At 39.2% G+C, this 18,777-nt stretch overlaps 2 protein-coding genes and 1 long non-coding RNA gene across 3 annotated transcripts; 1 reads left to right on the top strand and 2 right to left on the bottom strand.

Annotated features, from left to right (window-relative positions):
* Positions 1–15: 15 nt before the first annotated feature.
* On the top strand, positions 16–2,265 carry LOC117159715 (uncharacterized). The gene is made up of 3 exons (XR_013058550.1): positions 16–487; positions 885–1,704; positions 1,797–2,265. It is a non-coding gene; the product is annotated as an uncharacterized LOC117159715 (long non-coding RNA).
* Positions 2,266–13,554: 11,289 nt separating this feature from the next.
* On the bottom strand, positions 13,555–14,982 carry LOC117159655 (uncharacterized). The gene has a single exon (XM_033339672.2). It carries the CDS (start codon positions 14,980–14,982, stop codon positions 13,555–13,557), a length of 1,428 nt encoding a protein of 475 aa, XP_033195563.2.
* Positions 14,983–14,997: 15 nt separating this feature from the next.
* On the bottom strand, positions 14,998–17,349 carry LOC117159656 (uncharacterized). Its single transcript, XM_033339673.2, has one exon. It carries the CDS (start codon positions 17,347–17,349, stop codon positions 14,998–15,000), a length of 2,352 nt encoding a protein of 783 aa, XP_033195564.2.
* Positions 17,350–18,777: the final 1,428 nt, after the last annotated feature.

Genomic DNA, 18,777 nt, shown 5'->3' with positions numbered 1-18,777 from the left:
TCACACGTATCGGAATATAACGTATAATTACGATTGTAGAATAGATAATAAAATCACAAATTATAATACAGACATATTTATAACTTTACTGTACTTTAAACGATATTTGAAGTAGTAAGCTGCATTTGATCCGTCTAGGGATAAGAAATAAGCAGTTATTACATATACATACATATATATACTTACGTACGTTGTGTACGTTATAGAAGTTCATCGACTCCTTCAATCGCTACTTATCATTTCTCATTCAAATAATAAAAGTTTACTTAATCGAATATAAACTAAATTAACATTCCATTTTTTTCAATACATTTTTTTCAATAAATCTCCTATATAAATAAGTACAGTAATGTTCGGCTATGTGGCCAATGATCGAGATCAGGAGTAACGGAATGGCCATATATCTGGAGAGATGACTTTCCAACAATTGGACCAAATTATCCGACTTGTGTTAATTGTACTGTGTTGTACCGTGTATGAATCGAAGGTAAGGATGAGAAGCAGGCAGTGCGAGTGAGAAGATAGAATAAATAGAATGTAATATGACACAGTCGACGTGCAGTTTAGAGTGAGGCTTGAAGTCTTTTACCACTTCTACTTACATATATATACGTATATTTCTTTAGTTTAAAAAATTGTTCAGTAAATACAATTATAAAAAAAATTAAATCTATTAGCAACCAGACGTGGGCATTATTGAAATAAAGTATTTACAAAATGATTATTAAAATTTTTTTGTAAGCTTATTATAATCAATTCCACATTAGGAGTTTCGAGTAACACAATATAAATAACATTATTTAAACTTAACACAACATATCTTTAATATATCTAACTTAATTCTCTTGGCAAAAGATTGATCACTTTTTACACTTTGTTGCCAGATTTTTCCAGTGCATCCTTATCATCATCCACAGAATTCGTCGTCCGAAACCATAACATGTGACGTAATATTCGTTACCAATGCTATGATACCTTTAAAAACAATTATTAATACATTGTGAAGAGTTCTTTGTGCCAGTAAAAATTTTTTATGACTTTCAAATATTGTCAAAGTGAAAAAAAGATTTCATAATGGCATCTTCAGGAAAGAGATACACAGTGACTGTGGGAAAATGTTTATAAATTCTGCAGAAGTTAGAAGAGTGTTTAAGTATCGATGATTTTGCTATCAAATATAGTATAAGTCAAAGAACCATAAGAAGATACAAGCAGCAATCGACATCTATTCGTGAATTGAGCGAAAATCTCAAGTCTCAGTCTCAGAGGCAACGGGCATCTTCGTATGAAGATATGGAAGCCCGATTATACGAATGGTTCTTAGTAAGGTGAGTGTTAGGAGATATCGTACCAAATGCATTACTACGGAAAAAGGCGAAGGAGCTTGAAAATGAATTTGACAGTTTATCAAATTTTACGGCCAGTCAAGAATGGCTCCAGCATTTTAAATCCAGATACGGAATACGTCAAGTATCCAAACATGAAGAGAGAGCTGATCCTGATGAATTAGCAACACAAAACTTCACTGAACAATTAACAGAAATTTTGCATAACGAAGATCTTAAGGAAGACGATATTTATAACATGGACGAAACAAGTTTAATGTGGCACAGAAAACGTTAACCCATCGAGGTGGATGATGAATGGATGGCAGTAAAATGGGAAAAGATCATGTAACTGTGGCATTTTGTGCCAATTCCACAGGTACACATAAATTACCGCTGCTTTTTTTCATAGATATGCCAGTCCGAGAGCATTTGAATTTTTTCTCATCTGTGATATTAAAAATTGTATAGATTTTATTGCAAAATCACGGAGCGATGTAATACCGAGAAGTATTAAAAATGCGTAGAGGAAACTTTTGAAACGTCAATCGTCGTGTGAAAATTTCGAAGCGGATCCAAGGATCAAAACTCAAGACTAAATTTGTAAAAATGAAATTTTGAATCCAAAAGAGATAGCAGAGCGGATTACGGAATGCGAAAAAGAAGAGTCTATTGTACAGAATACAATGGAATCATCAAAAGAAATAATAAACACAGAACTAGAAAGTAAAATAGAGGACAAAGAAATAGTCCACATGTTTTATAATCTGGAAAAATAGTTCCTAACAAAGAACCTGATTATATTGCATTCCATACGGAGATTTTAATAGATATCTATAATAATAAAAGATAATTTAAATATTTTCAATTTATTTACAATTTCTTATCTTTATTTCTTTATATTTATTGTCATTATTATTATTAAACGCTACAAATACAGTCTGATTACACACACATATATATATATATATATGTATATGTATTCTGTCAGTTTTTCAAAATCTTCCACTTCGTCAATTAAACATTGCCCATTTAACTTTCAATTAATACAAAAATTAATACAAATGTAAACGTGTTTGGTATTATTTTAATTGTACGACTCTCAATAGTTTGTCTAAGATCATCTCGTAACAATATAAGAAAAAATAAAGAAAATTATATTTTTTGATATCAGATCGAGTTACGTCAATGCAATACATATCTCACACCGAGGTTTGCCTCGAGAATGTCTCCCGGTTGTGTCCGGACAAATTTCTGGTCATATATTCATGGTATACATATATACACAATACATTTATGTGTCACGCGAAGGAAAATATATATTATAAAATATATATTATATCTTATATGTTAGAAAATTTCATATTTACATATAATTGTAAATGTAGATTCATACTTAAAATTTTAATTGTAGATGGACAAATGCAGTACATATGAAGTGAGTTATTGAGACAAATTTGCGAAACGGTATTGCCTTCTCACAAGCTAACATGTTAGTGCGATTGCTACAATTATTATTCAAATTGTTTTTTTGTAAATCAATAATGTAATATATGTTTTTATTAATTTTTTAGGCCAGTCTAATATTGAAATCATCGAGCCGTTTCGAACCCGCCATTCCGCTGTTGATTATTACTTGTTAGTGTTTATAGTAACTAAGATTTACGAAAATGGTTTAAACGAAAAATTTACAGTAATAAATATAGCAACTGAACCAATTACACAAAAATTCTCAAGGAAAGTGCTATTTATTTTTAAATAAAATTTGAAATAATAAAAATTATCATTGTTACTTCCTTGATTATTGTTTTAGAAAGCACAAGTTTTGAATATTCAATAATCATAGCAAACGATATTTTTAGAATAATAACATCATAAGAAATAGACCTTGAAACAAATTAATCTTGTAGAGCAGTCATTCTCAAAAGTTGCGCCCTGTCGTAAATTATAGATACGCTTTCTCTTTTTTTTAATCGCACAGTCATATCTGCTATTGTAAATTTTAAAGTTTGTATATAAAAAACGCCAAAATATCTGTACCTTCCCTAAAATGTGCTATGATTAAAAAAAAGTTGGGAACCACTGTTGCAGACAAAGGCAAGGTGTTTACTTCAACACAGAATTTTCGGTTTATATCGATAGACCTTACTCAGTAGGACGTTAGTCCAGAGCTGCTATTCGCAGTGTTAAGACATGAAGCGAAGAGTGAAGTGTCAGCAAGCATCGGTGCAGAATTGTTAATACGAGGTATGGCAACCAAACTTAATAGGCGAAGATGAAGATTAAGAAGAAAATATTGTACATAGCTTGATTGATTTTCGATAAAAAACAAAATCGTTTCTTTCCGATTAGAAACACGTTATTTGATTTGACGAAATTAAAATTAACAGAATTTCATATAATTAACGCTCTTGGCCAAGGACTCAGAAAGCGAGAACTTCGTTCGTATTAAGCAAATATTGGAATCAACAAACAGATCTTTGTCGTATTCCTTTCTTTTCAGCGCTTTTTATTTTTTTTTTTTAAGTCATCCTAGTTCGACTAATGTTTTTTATTTTTCTTATACATTATATGTATAAACGAAACAATTAAAACAAGTTCCATAGAAAACCGGTAACGACGGCATTTTCTTACAAGTTCACTTATATTGGTAAATTTTCCGTATAAAATCTAAATCAGTTTATATCGGTTTACACATACGAAAACTATAAATTCGAAATATCGATTTTCGAGTGTATGTTGAAACCGATTTGTCCAACACGTATTTAATTTTGTTACTTTCAATAGACGGTTCTTATAGACTTTTGTAAGCTAAACACGAATCTCCAAACCGTTTTTTCCTAGAATTCAGTTTTCGGAAAAATTAATTTTAAAAAACATTGCAAATCTTCGACTTTGGAAATGTTTTGTGCTTTTATAGTTGCCATCAGTTGCCACAGTTTGTGCCATCGAGTTGCTGTTAAAATGAACAAATGTTGTGTACTGTCCCGAATAAAATGATATATTTTGCTATTGCATTATAACCATTTAAACATGTTTAAATAATGATCAAAGCGAAAAGAACACCTAAAACATACCATTCTTTGCTTACATTTCTCAGTTTATTTCAAAAACTAAAGGTCTAGGAGAAAATCTCACCTTAGCACACGATAGAGCAAGCATTTTTGCTAAAGGAAAACACCAAGAAAAACTAAAAGGTTATGTTCTAATTTCGATGTAAAAACGAAATAGTTTGGCAAAACATGTAGCGGTAACTAAAGGTCGAGGTTTAATGGTTTCGTTGTGCTGAGCAACAAACAAGGCAACCGTAAACATTGTGTATCATTTCCGTCGCCACGTATTTTGCTAAATTTTTCGCTTTACGTTGGAATCAAAACATGATCTTAAATTTTTCCTGACGCTTTCCTTAGCAAAAATCTGCCTTCTCACGTGATACGGCTAGATTTTCTTCCAGATTTTCAGTTTTTGAGATAAATTGGTAAATGTAAGCGAAACATGCTGCGTTTCAGGTATCTCTTTCACTTTGATTATTATTTAAACACATTTAAATGGTTATAGTGCAATAACAAAATATGTTATTTCATTGGCTGTTATCGTAAAGATCCACAAAACATCTTCAAAGTTGAAACGCTTTGCAGATTCGTGTTTAAGTTATAATAGCGTACGAGAGTCACTTACTGAAGATTGCAAAATTGAAAGAATGTTAAAATTTAGTGAACGTTATCAACTACAGATTATCGGCGCATGGCGACATTGGCGACTACTTCAATGATGGCGACACTATCGACCAACGAAAAATAGGCGCACAACTCGCACAAGCACGGGGATTTCTATGCATACGTAGGTGAGCGTCCTTTCTTTGAAAGTATACTTTCGTTGATGGCATAACTGATCCTCTTTTCTGATCATGAATAACATGAGATGATCATGGGATTGAAACATGTTATGAATAATAAATTATATAATTGTTCTTCAATATTGAATGGGTTGTGCTATGTTTAGGTAAACAATGTTTCTTCTTTTAATTGTCCATGAAATTTAAATGTACATACTCTTGATAAATTTAAAAAGAATTTATCATTTTTAAAATTTATATAACTCAAAAATAAATACATATCGTTGTTTAGTATATACTGATATATATTTAAATAAAGTCACTTTCAGAAATATTATAAATCTCGGTTAATCGTAAAAAAAATTAGGTTTATCCATTGTTTTTTATAAAACGTTATTTATTGTACTTTAAAATTACAATGCTGCTAATTTAATCAATTTTTGTAAATGATATTGTAATATACCATAATTGGGAACATGTTCAATTATCACTTCTAATGTAATCAAGGATATTTGGAAAAATTACATACAATAAAAGGATCACACAATTAATTTATTAATAATGATATAAAGTTAATTATGTAGTTATGCTCAATTTATCCAGAATATACTAAAGCACGTATTATGTTTATTCTTCAACATCTGCACAGCAATCCAATAGTCTAACTTTTTATGCATCAGAAATCATACACACTCTGCTTAGCACGTTCGTCGCCACGTCGTACATATCGGTGCGACGGGTATACTTCCGTGGGGGCTCCGTCACCAACGTATGATGACGCTCTTCTTGTTCGAGTTAATTAAATATACAATATTATATATAGGTTATACAACATAAAAATATTAAATCCACATTGTATCATACTTTTTATTAATTTATTAATAAATTATTAATTTAAAATTGATAATTAATAAATATTAATTTTATTAATTTAAAATATTACATTATGCCATATCTCATGGTATTCGATAAAACATTCAAAACACATTTGAGATGATTTTGGGCACTTCGAACAATATGTTATAGTTATTTTCATGTTCTTACTTACTTCTTTACTTGAGACAGTTTGCCTCTTCTTCTTATAACATAGGGTGCATCCTTCTTATAGGCTTGCCCTCCTGATTCTTACGTATCTCCAAATGATGGGCCACCTTCGTCGTTTTCTTCGGATGGTTGTCGGGCACAGTATTTTCTGAGGACCATTCGGAAACGAGAATTTCCCGAAATTTTCTTATCGGTATTTTTTGTTTGTGGCTGTTTGGTACACAATATGAGCATTTACTATAGTTGTTCCTAAGAGTAAATGTAGTGTTAATTTCCGATACCACTTGATGCTTTTCCGTATCGTAGTGGCATATGAGACCATCTGGTCAGTTCTGTCGATACCAATTTTTCTATTATTATGTGCTATTACTGCCAATGGTTTCTGTTTCGAAGGACATCTGTGATATGTAGAATTTGAACTTGAAATCATAATGGGTGCATGTTTTGTTGATAATATTCTAACATTTCTTCTATGATATTCTATCATTTCACCTTTCTTCAACTGCTATGACGTTACAGAATGGGGCATATATTTTTTGTTGTGCCATACAGTTCCAATGACATGCGTCCTAAAATTTAAAAATTTCACTGCTAACAGATAGCTTGTATAAAAGTTGTCGACAAACAAAGTTCGTCCTTCATGTAGCAATTTATTTGCAAGTTCAATGCAGGCGTTTTCAGCTATGCCAACTTGCTTATTTCCGGTGATTTCTCGTCCAGAATATACCTTTACAGACCATGTGTAACCTTCGGCGGAACACAGTTTATTAACTACAATTAACAATTAACAACTAACAATTAACTAAATCATAGTATTCAGTATGACTTGAATCTCTGGAGATAGTCTTTTGTTTCTGCGACCTCCATAAATCTGTATTTCCAAATACACAAACAAATATTTCTTTTGTGGATTTTTTGTCAACTATACCTGCTACCCATGCTTCAACCAAGCTCAGTCAGTGTTTATATAAGCATCCATTTCTTCATTATAACTTGAATCATACATTAATTTTATAGAACTAGTGTAAGACAAATATTTAAAAACACGTAATGAATATTTGTAGCGTGTACTGCCTTGACTGTTCTGATGACTTAAATAATTTACTAGGAAGAATACATCCAGCTAAGTTTCATTTGCTACATATACGTAATGAAGTTTCAATTAAATTTCTATACATGCTTCAATTGTTTATCTATATTTTCTGTTTGGGTTCTAGTTTTAGATTTATTTCCATATGAATATCATGATTTCTGAATTCTAACTGCATATTTTTCAGCACAGCCTTTTATGTAATTTTTCTGACTTAAAAGCATTTTCATTTTATCTTTATAATATTCCACTTCAATTCCTAAACATTGATTTACTAGGTATAAATCATTAACTTAACATTAACTTAATTTTTTATAGTTTTTATATTAGTACTAGAAATCAATAGATCATCTACATATAAAATTATGGAAATCTTATTTCTATATATTTCTTCTATATAGAAATAATAATCACAGTTCCATCTTTTAAAGTTTGTGTTGTTATATTTATATTTAGAGGTAGGATCGCGTTAGTTATTACTTTATTAATCGGATGACAAACACCACACTTCTCGGAACCAAAAAAAACCTTTATTGCGCACACTTGGAAGGGACACGAACGAATGAGCGAAAAGGAAGTCTTAAAACTATCGATCTGGTCTATCGACCGTGTCTAGTAATATCTTCTAGTTACTCCTTTTTGTAACTAGCCGTCAGCATATAGATGGCGAGCGAGAACTCACGTTGTCATTTTCAATAGTTTGAAATTATATAATTATTATATATGCTATAGTTTATATATGAAATCGTGAAAATGACAGCACTCGTGCCAATCCTGTGGACTTTCTCTGTAAAAAAACATACTTCGTTTATTTTGATTTTGTAATTATCAGGAGGGTGAACGTATACCTTAGACTTAACTTTAGAAATGGCGTTCGAACATCCATTTGCTTGCAGATTAGATTGGCATGAATCATTAACTTTTCGAATACATATTTAATGTAAGATAAATTTTGAGTGCTCCTTGAAACCTTTTTCGCGGTTTTACAAATTGTAATGACTCCTGCTATTTTGAGAATTTTCATTTTCATTATTGGTTTTAACAAAAAGTATTCGATTTTTTATCCTTATCAGTTTAGATGAAATTCTATCGTTCTCTAACTGTAGCACACAGTTAACTTCTTTTTCATTGTTTTAACTATATAACCAATTGCATACATAAGAGATTATTTCGGTGCTATATTTGCAGTATGACTATTCATTGGATCCTACATAATCATGCTCAAAAGAAACAATGCTGAGAAAAATTTTCTATATTTCCTTTTTATACTTTTCTATGTCTATTTTCAAATGATTAATAGTGCGCTGTCTGTCCTTACGAACATTATGTTCAATATTCTTCGAAATAAGAAATCCGGAGATGTAAGACACAAATTCCATTATTCCTTGGGAGGCAATTCTACTTTTCAAAGAATTCTCTAACCATCTCCGTTGTTATTGATGCCAAGCCGTGTGCATTAGTGTTCCATCCGACTGTATGTAGCGATATTTCTCGTTCTCTTGAATGATTTATCATGCATCGCTGTTGTGATCATTACCATAAAAAATGTAGCCCATTTAATATCGGTTTTGTGAAAGTCAAGCGAAAGTTGTCCTGGGAATCTTTTCCCTGATGGGTAGTCTTATGAGGTCGTAGATTATATTTAACTCAATTTCTCAGAATGACTGTACTTCAGCTGTGCCAATGCTGCTCGTTTCTTCGCGACAAAACTGTGGAAACATATTGTTTTGTGGCGAAAAACTTCATGTACGTCTGGTAGGTTTCGTTCCTTGGTACGAATGCGGTTCGAAGACGCCTTGTTTCACTCGTCGACGTCCTTCTTGGCGCCTTGCCACCAGATTGTGGTTTCTCTTTACAGCAGGAGCTGCAAGCTTCGTAGGGAGTTCTCTCCGCTAATATTACCGATATCTCCGTATACTGCCATGCTATTGATAAATTCTTCCACAGTAACGCGAATCTTCTTTTGTATTGCGCAAAGCTCCCTTGCTGATTCCGGGTTTCGGATTGAAGTCTGGAGAGTTGCTCTTCCGTCATCTCGATAGCTATAACTCTTCTTGGGCTGATCTGTGCGGTTGGTTCCCGCGGTTTAGCTCTCATACTCTCTTTCGTGTTGGCGGATTTCGCGGGTCTTTAGTTAGATGCCAGTTATATAACGTTATCACGGTAGCTCGTGGAAAGAATGGAGAAAGGGTTGCCAGCATGGGACGCTCGTTTTACGTTTGAAAAATATAAGAAGTCGTCGACTCTCACTTTCCTGTCTATAATAAAATGAACTGAAACATGTGTATATTTATTAGATATAGAAAAAGACACAAAATGTTCTGTATTTACATAAACATTATGTATTTACGCACTTATTTTGCTAAAGCCAATATGTATCCTATTATAATATAGGTGTAAATACTACATAGAGAATTACGTTTTACGGTGATATAGTTTTATCACGCAGTTTCTACTACGTTCGAAAATAATCCGGGAAATGTGGGTGATTGATAAAATTATTTATTTCCCACAACTATCCTCTATTTTTGCAAGTCGATGGATTCTTTTCAAAGAAAGTCTTGAGGTAGTTGTCGACAGCTTCTATGAAACCAAAACTCTTATCATTCAAATTATTCTGCAGAGGCCAGGATGAGGTCGATAAGATGATCATTTTTTATATGAAGATTTTGTTCTATTGTTTGAGTTCACCGAAGAGGTTTGTACTATGATACCATTATTGAACGCCTCTGTATCGTAAGCAGCCCGGACAGATGCTAGCGATTGTAATTTTGCAGACTTGATCCGTTCACTACCTTCTTGACTCATTTCTGATGTTTCCGCCGACCGACTGTAGCGAATAATCTCAAAAATCCTGAGCTCGTCTGTCTACGGAATACTAGTTATATACGCACACGATAAGAGATTAGGATGTGTGTCCTCTCTCAGAGGATAAAGATCAGGTTTCAACTAGGTCATCCTAACGATAATTGGCAACTAATGCAGACGCGCACGCTACCGCGGATATACAATTATTGGTAAAATGTATAGTAGTAGTACGATAATTTTTGCGAATTTGTTGAAAACTATAGTCGATCGATACTTTCATGTATAGGAAAAAGTTGCTCAAATCGTTAAGTTTTGCAGGGCACTAAGAAATCATTGAAATCGATGAAAAAGTATCTTTTCTACAGTTTTATCTATATACATTGTTTTTGGCAAACGCCAAATGGGTTTACATATTTTTCTCACTTATTACGGCTTTTTTTCTTTCTCTACTGCCTTAAAATTCATTTCTTTAAGAGTCCCTCATACGGTCCAATGACCGCAACGTACTGCTACGTTTTCTATTAATTTTCTTGCTATTATAGCAGACTACTTTTTACACATTTCACGAGCTGAAATTCCTTTCTTCAGTAAGAAAATGATCGCATCTAGTTATGAAAATTATCGTATTTTGTAATAGATTACATTGTGACGAAGCTTCTGTCACGTAATAAAAGGACGAAGTTTTATAAGTAAGAGAATGAGCAAAAGTTCATTCGTATGCTTTATTAACTGCAGGTTACAAACTGAGGTTACTGTCTAAAGGACCGGGGTTTTTATTTCTTTATTATGACTCATATCTTATGGGTAGGAGTCTGGCTGTTGTCTTTTGTCTTAGTTATCATAATGCTGTTATCGACATATCCGATGTCAGCGGAATGCCTGCGTCTTGGGTGATCATTACACCTGTTTCCTGGGTGGTCGTTACACTTTCAACTTTGATACGTTGTCCCTAACGATTTACTTAAAATTGTTGTTAATGTCTTGACAAATATAAACTATGCTTGATCTTCATAGGTATAGTTTTAAAATTTGCTGGCCTTGATAAGGACCCATAATTTGATCTACATTTATACTAAATGCTGAAGATGTTCTCCCCATTTGTTTAAACAAATCCTTTAATTTTCTGATAATAAACATCTCTTTTTTTTATTTATTTACATTTTATAATTTGTCCAGTAGGACATTTGGTAAAATATTATTGCTTAGTGGTATAATAATATAACATGTGGATGGCTACCCCCATTGGGATACCATCTTCGAATTTAATTGATTTATTTCTTTAGTGTGGTGAGTGTTTGTATGTTAGGTTATGTCCTTTGTGAGATCTGTTGGGTGTTCCCTTTTTAGTCTTCTTTTTATGTTTGTTGCGCTGACCGTTTCCGCTGCCAGCCGGTTCGGGTGCGTTGCTATTCTTTCTCTGTACTTTCTTGCACTTCTGTTAATCTCCTCCTTGACCGTTGGTATTCCCAGGTCTTTCCGAATGTCCTCGTTTCTAACGTACCATGGCGCGTGTAAACACATCTTGTAATTGCCTAGATCCTTTAATTTTGTTAATGGTATTCATCAAGATGCTTAGGTTTACGAGCGTTTCTTATCTATCTATCTCTATGAGCATTTGTGCATTTTGTGTATTTTCTGCACATGATCTTTTTGCAATATATATATTGGTTCGGGGCGTGTATCGTATCTTCATTAGGACAAGCCATCGTTGTTCTGCAATGGAGATTATATTTACAATTATTAACAGAGTTTGACAATTAAACGTGGTGATTAGACACTCTTGATATCAAAGACAATGTTCTTAGGTTCAATAACGAATCCACGGTCAACGGGAAAACTCTTTGTACAATTGAATATGTTTTGGAACACGAAGTGACGTTAGCTGTGACGCACGGTATCTTTCTGACTGACTGACAAGACGATGTGTGTAAACTCTCCAAGGTGATCACAAGAATAAAAGACTGATACGATCACATTTGTCAATTGCATATTGACCGGGGATATCAACAAAATTCCAGGCGCCGTTACTAGGCAGACCCGCGTAGAGCCGTCTTTGCTCCTGCCCGGCGCTGGTTTGTTAATACAGCGTGTGTCCCTCAATATTGGTACTTCTTCTGTTAAGTAAAAACGTTCATCCCGTGACCGTGGCTACGTTCAGCGACCAGCTGTGTTACCTCGAGCCCAAGCCCACTGTTACAAATCTCGGGCAAACATAATCAGATCGTATCACAACTACTACTTCTAAGATCTATTATTTAAGTACAGCTATAATAAATAGTTTAGACCAAAGTATTGGGGATCATCCCAAAATTCCAAAAGAAAGGCCCGGTGTCCCTACATCTCCGACATATACAACAATTATTGCCTCTATTTTCTTTGTAGTAGCTCACTTGGCAACTTTTTCGCACTTCTGACGTTGAAGGTGACAGAAATGAAGTGTCTAATCTTTGGTGTTACGTCGCGTAACACTCTACCTAGCCGAGGCCACACACCGTGGGCAAGATGGCAACCAGATGTCTTCGGATACTGACTGCGTACCCTCAACAGTCTCAAGTACCTTCCATAAATCTCATAGATTTCCTAGTAAAGGTCCTTCAAACCAAACAAACGTCTGTTTCTGAAGAATTTCCAAAGACTATTGTCTATCACGGCTTGACAAGGGAAAGTTAGTTTTTCTCACGTATGATGTGTTACGACCGTTCGCGGAGAGACGCGGTCGCGAGGAAAACGCGTCAGCGAGAGGCGTAAATTCTCGCTACGATTCGGTGAATCGACGCCGCGAAGTAGTCGTTCCCCTGTTTCGGTTAGGATAACAGAGGTGGTTGATTGAATATGACACAGTAGTAAGTTATATTTCACCGTTTATTCCACAACTTGTAACGAGGATAGTTACACTGGTGCGTGTGTACGAGATGATTGAGTGACTGATCTGCGGGTGTGTCTACCCGCTCGAAGGATGTTGACCGTTCGAAGGATGTGAAATCAGTGCCTCTTGGGAGACGATGCTGTCTCGGAGGAAGGCTAAGGATCGGTGTGTCTAGCGCACGGGACCATCGGATTTGTTGGTGCCGATGTTATTTAGGAGAGTGAGGGAGTAGGCTTCGTTTTTAATTGGTTAAACGAAGGGTCTTAACTGCCCTCGAGAGAAAGTGGTTAGTGGGAGAAAGTTGCAGCGTGCGTGAGAAAAAACAACTTTCCCTTGTCCTGCCGTGGTAGACAATAGTGTTTAGAAATTCCTCGGGACCAGATGTTTGTTTTGTTTAAAGGACCTTTTCTAGGAAATCTATGATTTATGGACGGTGCTTAAAATTATGGAGGATACGCTGCGAGTACCCGAAGACATCTGGTTGCCACATTGCCCGGTGTGTGGCCTGGGCTAGGTAGAGTGTTACGCGACGTAACATCCTCCCCCCGTTGAGAGGGCACCGATCAAGTGATATGGTATGCTGTTGTCAGGTGGATCTCTTATCCGACTTCGGGCTGTCAATCGAACCAATCGGTTCGGAGTCGTCTGGAGTCGTTCTGCTTGGTAGTGGTACCATCCGCTTGATGCTCCGTTCGAGAGTACTCGTCGCTGTTCGAACGATAGCCGTGCGTATGATGCCGTCCGCGCCGGGTTGGGCCTTGATGATTCTGCCCAATGGCCATTGCATCGGGGGGACGTTGTCTTCTCTGAGAAGGACGATGGTGCCTCGTATGTCGTGACCGCCCTTGCTCCATTTGTTCCGGATGTGTAGCTCGTTGAGATACTCTCGATGCCACCGGCGCCAGAAATGTTGTTTGAGTTTCTGAATATGTTGCCAGCAGGAGAGACGGTTGGATGGCGTGTCCCTGAAATCTCGTTCTCGGAAACTTGTTAGTGAATCTCCGATGAGGAAATGGCCGGGAGTGAGAACGAGGAGATCGTTTGGGTCAGAAGATATCGGCGTCAGCGGACGGGAGTTGAGGATAGACTCGATTTCGATGATGAGGGTGTTAAGGTTTTCGAAGGTCAAGAGCTCGTTACCGACGACACGTCGGAGATGTCGTTTGAAAGACTTCACTGCAGCCTCCCACAGCCCGCCGAAGTGAGGAGAGTTGGGAGGGATGAAGTGCCATTCGATCCGTCGGTCGGCTAAAAAGGACTGGACCTGTGCCTTGTGATCGTCGGATTGCAGGAGATTTCGGAGTTCTTGTAATTCGTTGTTGGCACCAACGAAGTTGGTACCGTTGTCGGAGTAGATTGTCACACAGAATCCGCGGCGAGCGATGAATCTTCGCAGAGCGGAAATGAAGGCCTCGCTGGTGAGATCGCTGACCAACTCGATGTGGACTGCCTTGACTGCAAGACACACAAAGATTGCTACGTATACTTTGATTTTGCGTCGATTGCGATCCCTTCGTTCCTTGATGTAAAATGGTCCGCAGTAGTCAATTCCGACGTTGGTAAATGGCCGAGACTCTGTGATCCGTGCCGCTGGAAGGTCGCCCATTATGTAATCCACTGGAGGGGGATTGGCTCTGCAGCAACGGACGCACTTCTTCAGCGTGCTCCAAACTTGACTGCGGCCGTCGATAGGCCAATAAGATCTCCTTAGGGCGTACAAGGTAGCTTGAGTTCCGGAGTGGAGATTTAGGAGGTGTTCATGCTCGATTATGAGCGCGGTGACTGAGGATTTGGGTAGAATTATTGGATGCTTCTGGTGGAAAGGCATTGGTGAATGACTGAGTCGGCCTCCGACGCGCAGCATCTCGTCCTTGTCCAGAAATGGATTGAGTCTTTGGAGCTTCCCCTTCACTGCCGAATTTCTATCTGTCCGGAGAGCACGGATTTCGTCTGAAAAATAACAGGCTTGCAATAGTTTGATTAATCGGTTATGTGCATTGGTCAACTCGTGCATGGTCAGAGGTTTGCCTCAATCCCGGGCTTGTCTCCATCGAAGGCACCGAGCGGCAATTCTTATAAGCTTGGGCCAAGAGGAGAATCTCCCCAGTATGCTGTGGTCCGCCGGAGTCGCGGACAGACAGGTTGCCTTTTTCTGCTCCGGTGTTTCGTTCAACGGTACTGGGTTCCACGCTGGCCAGTATTCTTCAGGTTGATGAAGCCACCCTGGTCCGTGTTGCCAAATGGTTGTTTTCAGGAAGTCTTCGGGTAGTTGACCTCGAGATATGAGATCTGCCGGGTTGTCGGTAGTGGGGGTGTGGCGCCAATCTGAGGCGTGAGTCTTCCGTTGGATTTCTGTCACACGGTTAGCGACGAAGGTTTTCAGCGTATGGGGTGATGTGTTGATCCAATGTAGAACGATTGTGGAGTCAGTCCAATAAACGGTCCGAGCAATGTTGATTGTTAAGGCTTGGAGGACCGTGTTGGCTAGTGACGCGAGAAGGAGTGCTCCGCTCAGTTCCAGCCTTGGAATGGTTAGTGACTTGAGCGGAGCTACCTTCGACTTCGCAGTGAGGAGACGTGTATAGACATGACCATCCAGGGTGATAGTGCGAAGGTAAACGCATGCTCCATATGCCCTTTCGCTGGCGTCACAGAACCCGTGTAACTCAATTTCCGCTGCGGGATTGATTATCGTTTTACGTGGAAACTCCACGTTGTTCAATAATGGCAGCTGTGCGTAATATTTGCTCCATTCCGTGTGCACGTCGGCCGGTAAGGATTCGTCCCAGTCAATTTTTAGTGTCCAGAGTCGCTGGAGCAACATCTTAGCTCGAACAATTACTGGTGCCAGCAATCCAAGAGGGTCGTAGATCTTGGCGATTTCGGAGCTGATTGTTCTCTTCGTAATTCGAGAGTCGGCATGATTGATTTTGACGGAATATAGGATCGAATCGTCGAAGGAATTCCAAACAACACCCAGTGTCTTGAAGGTTTGCGATTCGCCTAGTAGCAGCTTATCGTTTATGTCCGTCTCGGGAAGTCCTCGTGGCAGTTCCCGGTCGTTCGATGCCCATTTCCGAATGTTCAAGCCGGCTAGCTTGAGCAGTTCTGTGAGCTCCGTTCTCAATGATTGTGCCTCGACCCTTGTATCGACTCCTGTGAGAACATCGTCGACGTAGAAGTCTCGCTGTAAGACTGTCGCCGCTCGTGGATATCGATGCCCCTCGTCGTCCGCCAGTTGCTTGAGGCAGCGGATGGCTAGATACGGGGCCGCTGAGAGCCCGAATGTCACGGTGTTGAGTTGATAAGTGTCAACTTCTCCATCCGCATTGCGCCACAGGATTTGTTGGAATTTCCGATCCTCCGGGCGCACAAGAAATTGGCGATACATTTTTTCGACATCGCCTGTAATGACGTATTGGTGAGATCGAAATCTTAAGAGGATGAGAAATAAATCATCCTGTAGTTTCGGTCCCGTATGAAGTACGTCGTTTAATGAAACTCCGGTGGTGGTTGGGGCCGATCCGTCGAACACGACTCGGAGTTTCGTGGTTTGGCTGGACTCCTTGATCACGCCATGATGTGGCAGAAAATATCCGTCGTCCGTGCAGTAGCCCGAGGTAACCTTCGTCATGTGCCCTAATGCCAAATATTCCTGCATTACGGCATGATACTCGGCTTCGAAACGCTTATCTCGTTGGAACCGACGGCAGAGAGATGTTAGTCGTTTCATCGCCATGGCTCTGGAGGATCCAAGCGAAGGAGTCGTCTCGTTGAATGGGAGAGCGACCATGTATCGCCCTTCGTGGGTGCGTTGAACGTGATTCCGGAAATGTTCCTCGCACTGTCGTTCCGCTTCCGAAATGTGCGCAGTGGTCGGTCCTTCGTCGATTTCCCAAAAACGGGCGAGATCCGCCTGCAAGGCCGTCGTGGACGCGTGAAATGCGTGTGCGGGTGATTGCGAGGCTGGGCCCCCCCCCCCCCCGATGACCCATCCGAACCGCGTTTTTTGCAGACGCAAGTCGGTCCCGTTTGCTTGACTGATGTCAAGTTGGCCGACACACAGTGACGCTAGTGATGGCCCGGCGCTCAATAGCACGTCGATCGGAGCAGGTCTGTGGAATCTTGGATCGGCTAGTCGTAGATTTCTGGGTATCTGTATCGTTGACCGATCCACGGGTTGATCTGGGATCGAGGTCGATATGGTCGGTATGATGAGAAAAGTCCAGATGCGTTCGTATGTGCCGTTAACGGAGGTGATTGTGGCCGTAATGTAACGTTTCGAGGTCGTCGATAATGTGTTGAGTGTTCCGATTGGGACCGAACATTTCCGTTGGTTGAGTCTTAACGAATTGGCGAGTCTCTCGGCGATGAAGTTCATGCTAGCGCCGGTATCTAGCAGAGCTCGGCAGCGGAACGGTTGAGATCTATTGTCCAGTATGTTGACCTGCGCAGTGACTAACAAATCGTGGTGGAGTGATCCGGAAGGAGGCGAGGTCAATGAGTCTGTTTTCGGTGGTTCGGTCCCTAGCAAAGCCGTTTGAGGACGTCAGGGCTCCCCTAGTTGTTTAAGACTGGGGGAGGTATTTGATCCCGATGCCGTCGTTCGCGATGACCGAGATACACGTTTTGGGGAGGTTCGCGGAGACGTTCGGGGAGACGTTCGGGAAGACGTTCGTGGAGACGTTCGTGGAGACGCGGATGCCCGTCTCGATCGGTGTGACGACCGCGGGGTCGGTGAACTAGGCGGAGATCGACCGTTGGATGACCGGTCGCTCGACGATCGACCGCTCGGTGTTCGGCTCACACGTGTCCGTAATCTACTGTGACCATGCTCTTGATGTAAATAAGTGTGGTGTCGCTGTCTACAGATGCGACATGACCCGGCGGAGCACTGATTGAGCGCGTGTCCCTTGCCTAAACAATTCGTACAGAGCGACGCCCGTTTGGCAGTCTCGAGACGCTCCTTGGGCGATTTCGCTTTGAAGACCTTTTTTTCTAGGAAATCTATGATTTATGGACGGTGCTTAAAATTATGGAGGATACGCTGCGAGTACCCGAAGACATCTGGTTGCCACATTGCCCGGTGTGTGACCTGGGCTAGGTAGAGTGTTACGCGACGTAACATGATGCAACCTTGCTCCCACTAACCACTTTCTCTCGAGGGCGGTTAAAACCCTTCGTTTAACCAATTAACAACGAAGCCTATTCCCTCACTCTCCTGACTAAAATCGTCACCAAAAAATCCGATGGTCCCGTGCGCTAGACACACCCATCCTTAGCTTTCCTCCGAAACAGCATCGTCTCCCAAGACAGTACTGATTTTACATCCTTCGAACGGTCAACATCCTTTAACCGGGTATACACACCCGTAGATCAGTCACTCACTCATCTCGTACATACGCACCAGCGTAACTGCCTTCGTTATAAGTTGTTGGAATAAAGGTGAAATATAACTTACTCTACTGTGTCATATTCATTTAACCACCTCTGTTATCTTAACCGAAACAGGGGAACGACTATTTCGCGGCGTCGATTCACCGAATCGTAGCGAGAATTTACGCCTCTCGCTGACGCGTTTTCCTCGCGACCGCGTCTCTCCGCGAACGGTCGTAACATTTGGCAAAATATGAACTCTGGATGTTACGACCGTTCGCGGAGAGACGCGGTCGCTAGGAAAACGCGTCAGCGAGAGGCGTAAATTCTCGCTACGATTTGGTTAATCGACGCCGCGAAATAGTCGTTCCCCTGTTTCGGTTAAGATAACAGAGGTGGTTCAATGAATATAACACTGTATAGTAAGTTATAA

This window comes from Bombus vancouverensis, chromosome 5 (genome assembly GCF_051014615.1).
Source record: "Bombus vancouverensis nearcticus chromosome 5, iyBomVanc1_principal, whole genome shotgun sequence".
Taxonomy (NCBI): domain Eukaryota; kingdom Metazoa; phylum Arthropoda; class Insecta; order Hymenoptera; family Apidae; genus Bombus; species Bombus vancouverensis.
Note: the sequence above shows the minus strand (reverse complement) of the source record. Positions and strands in the feature narration are given on the sequence as shown.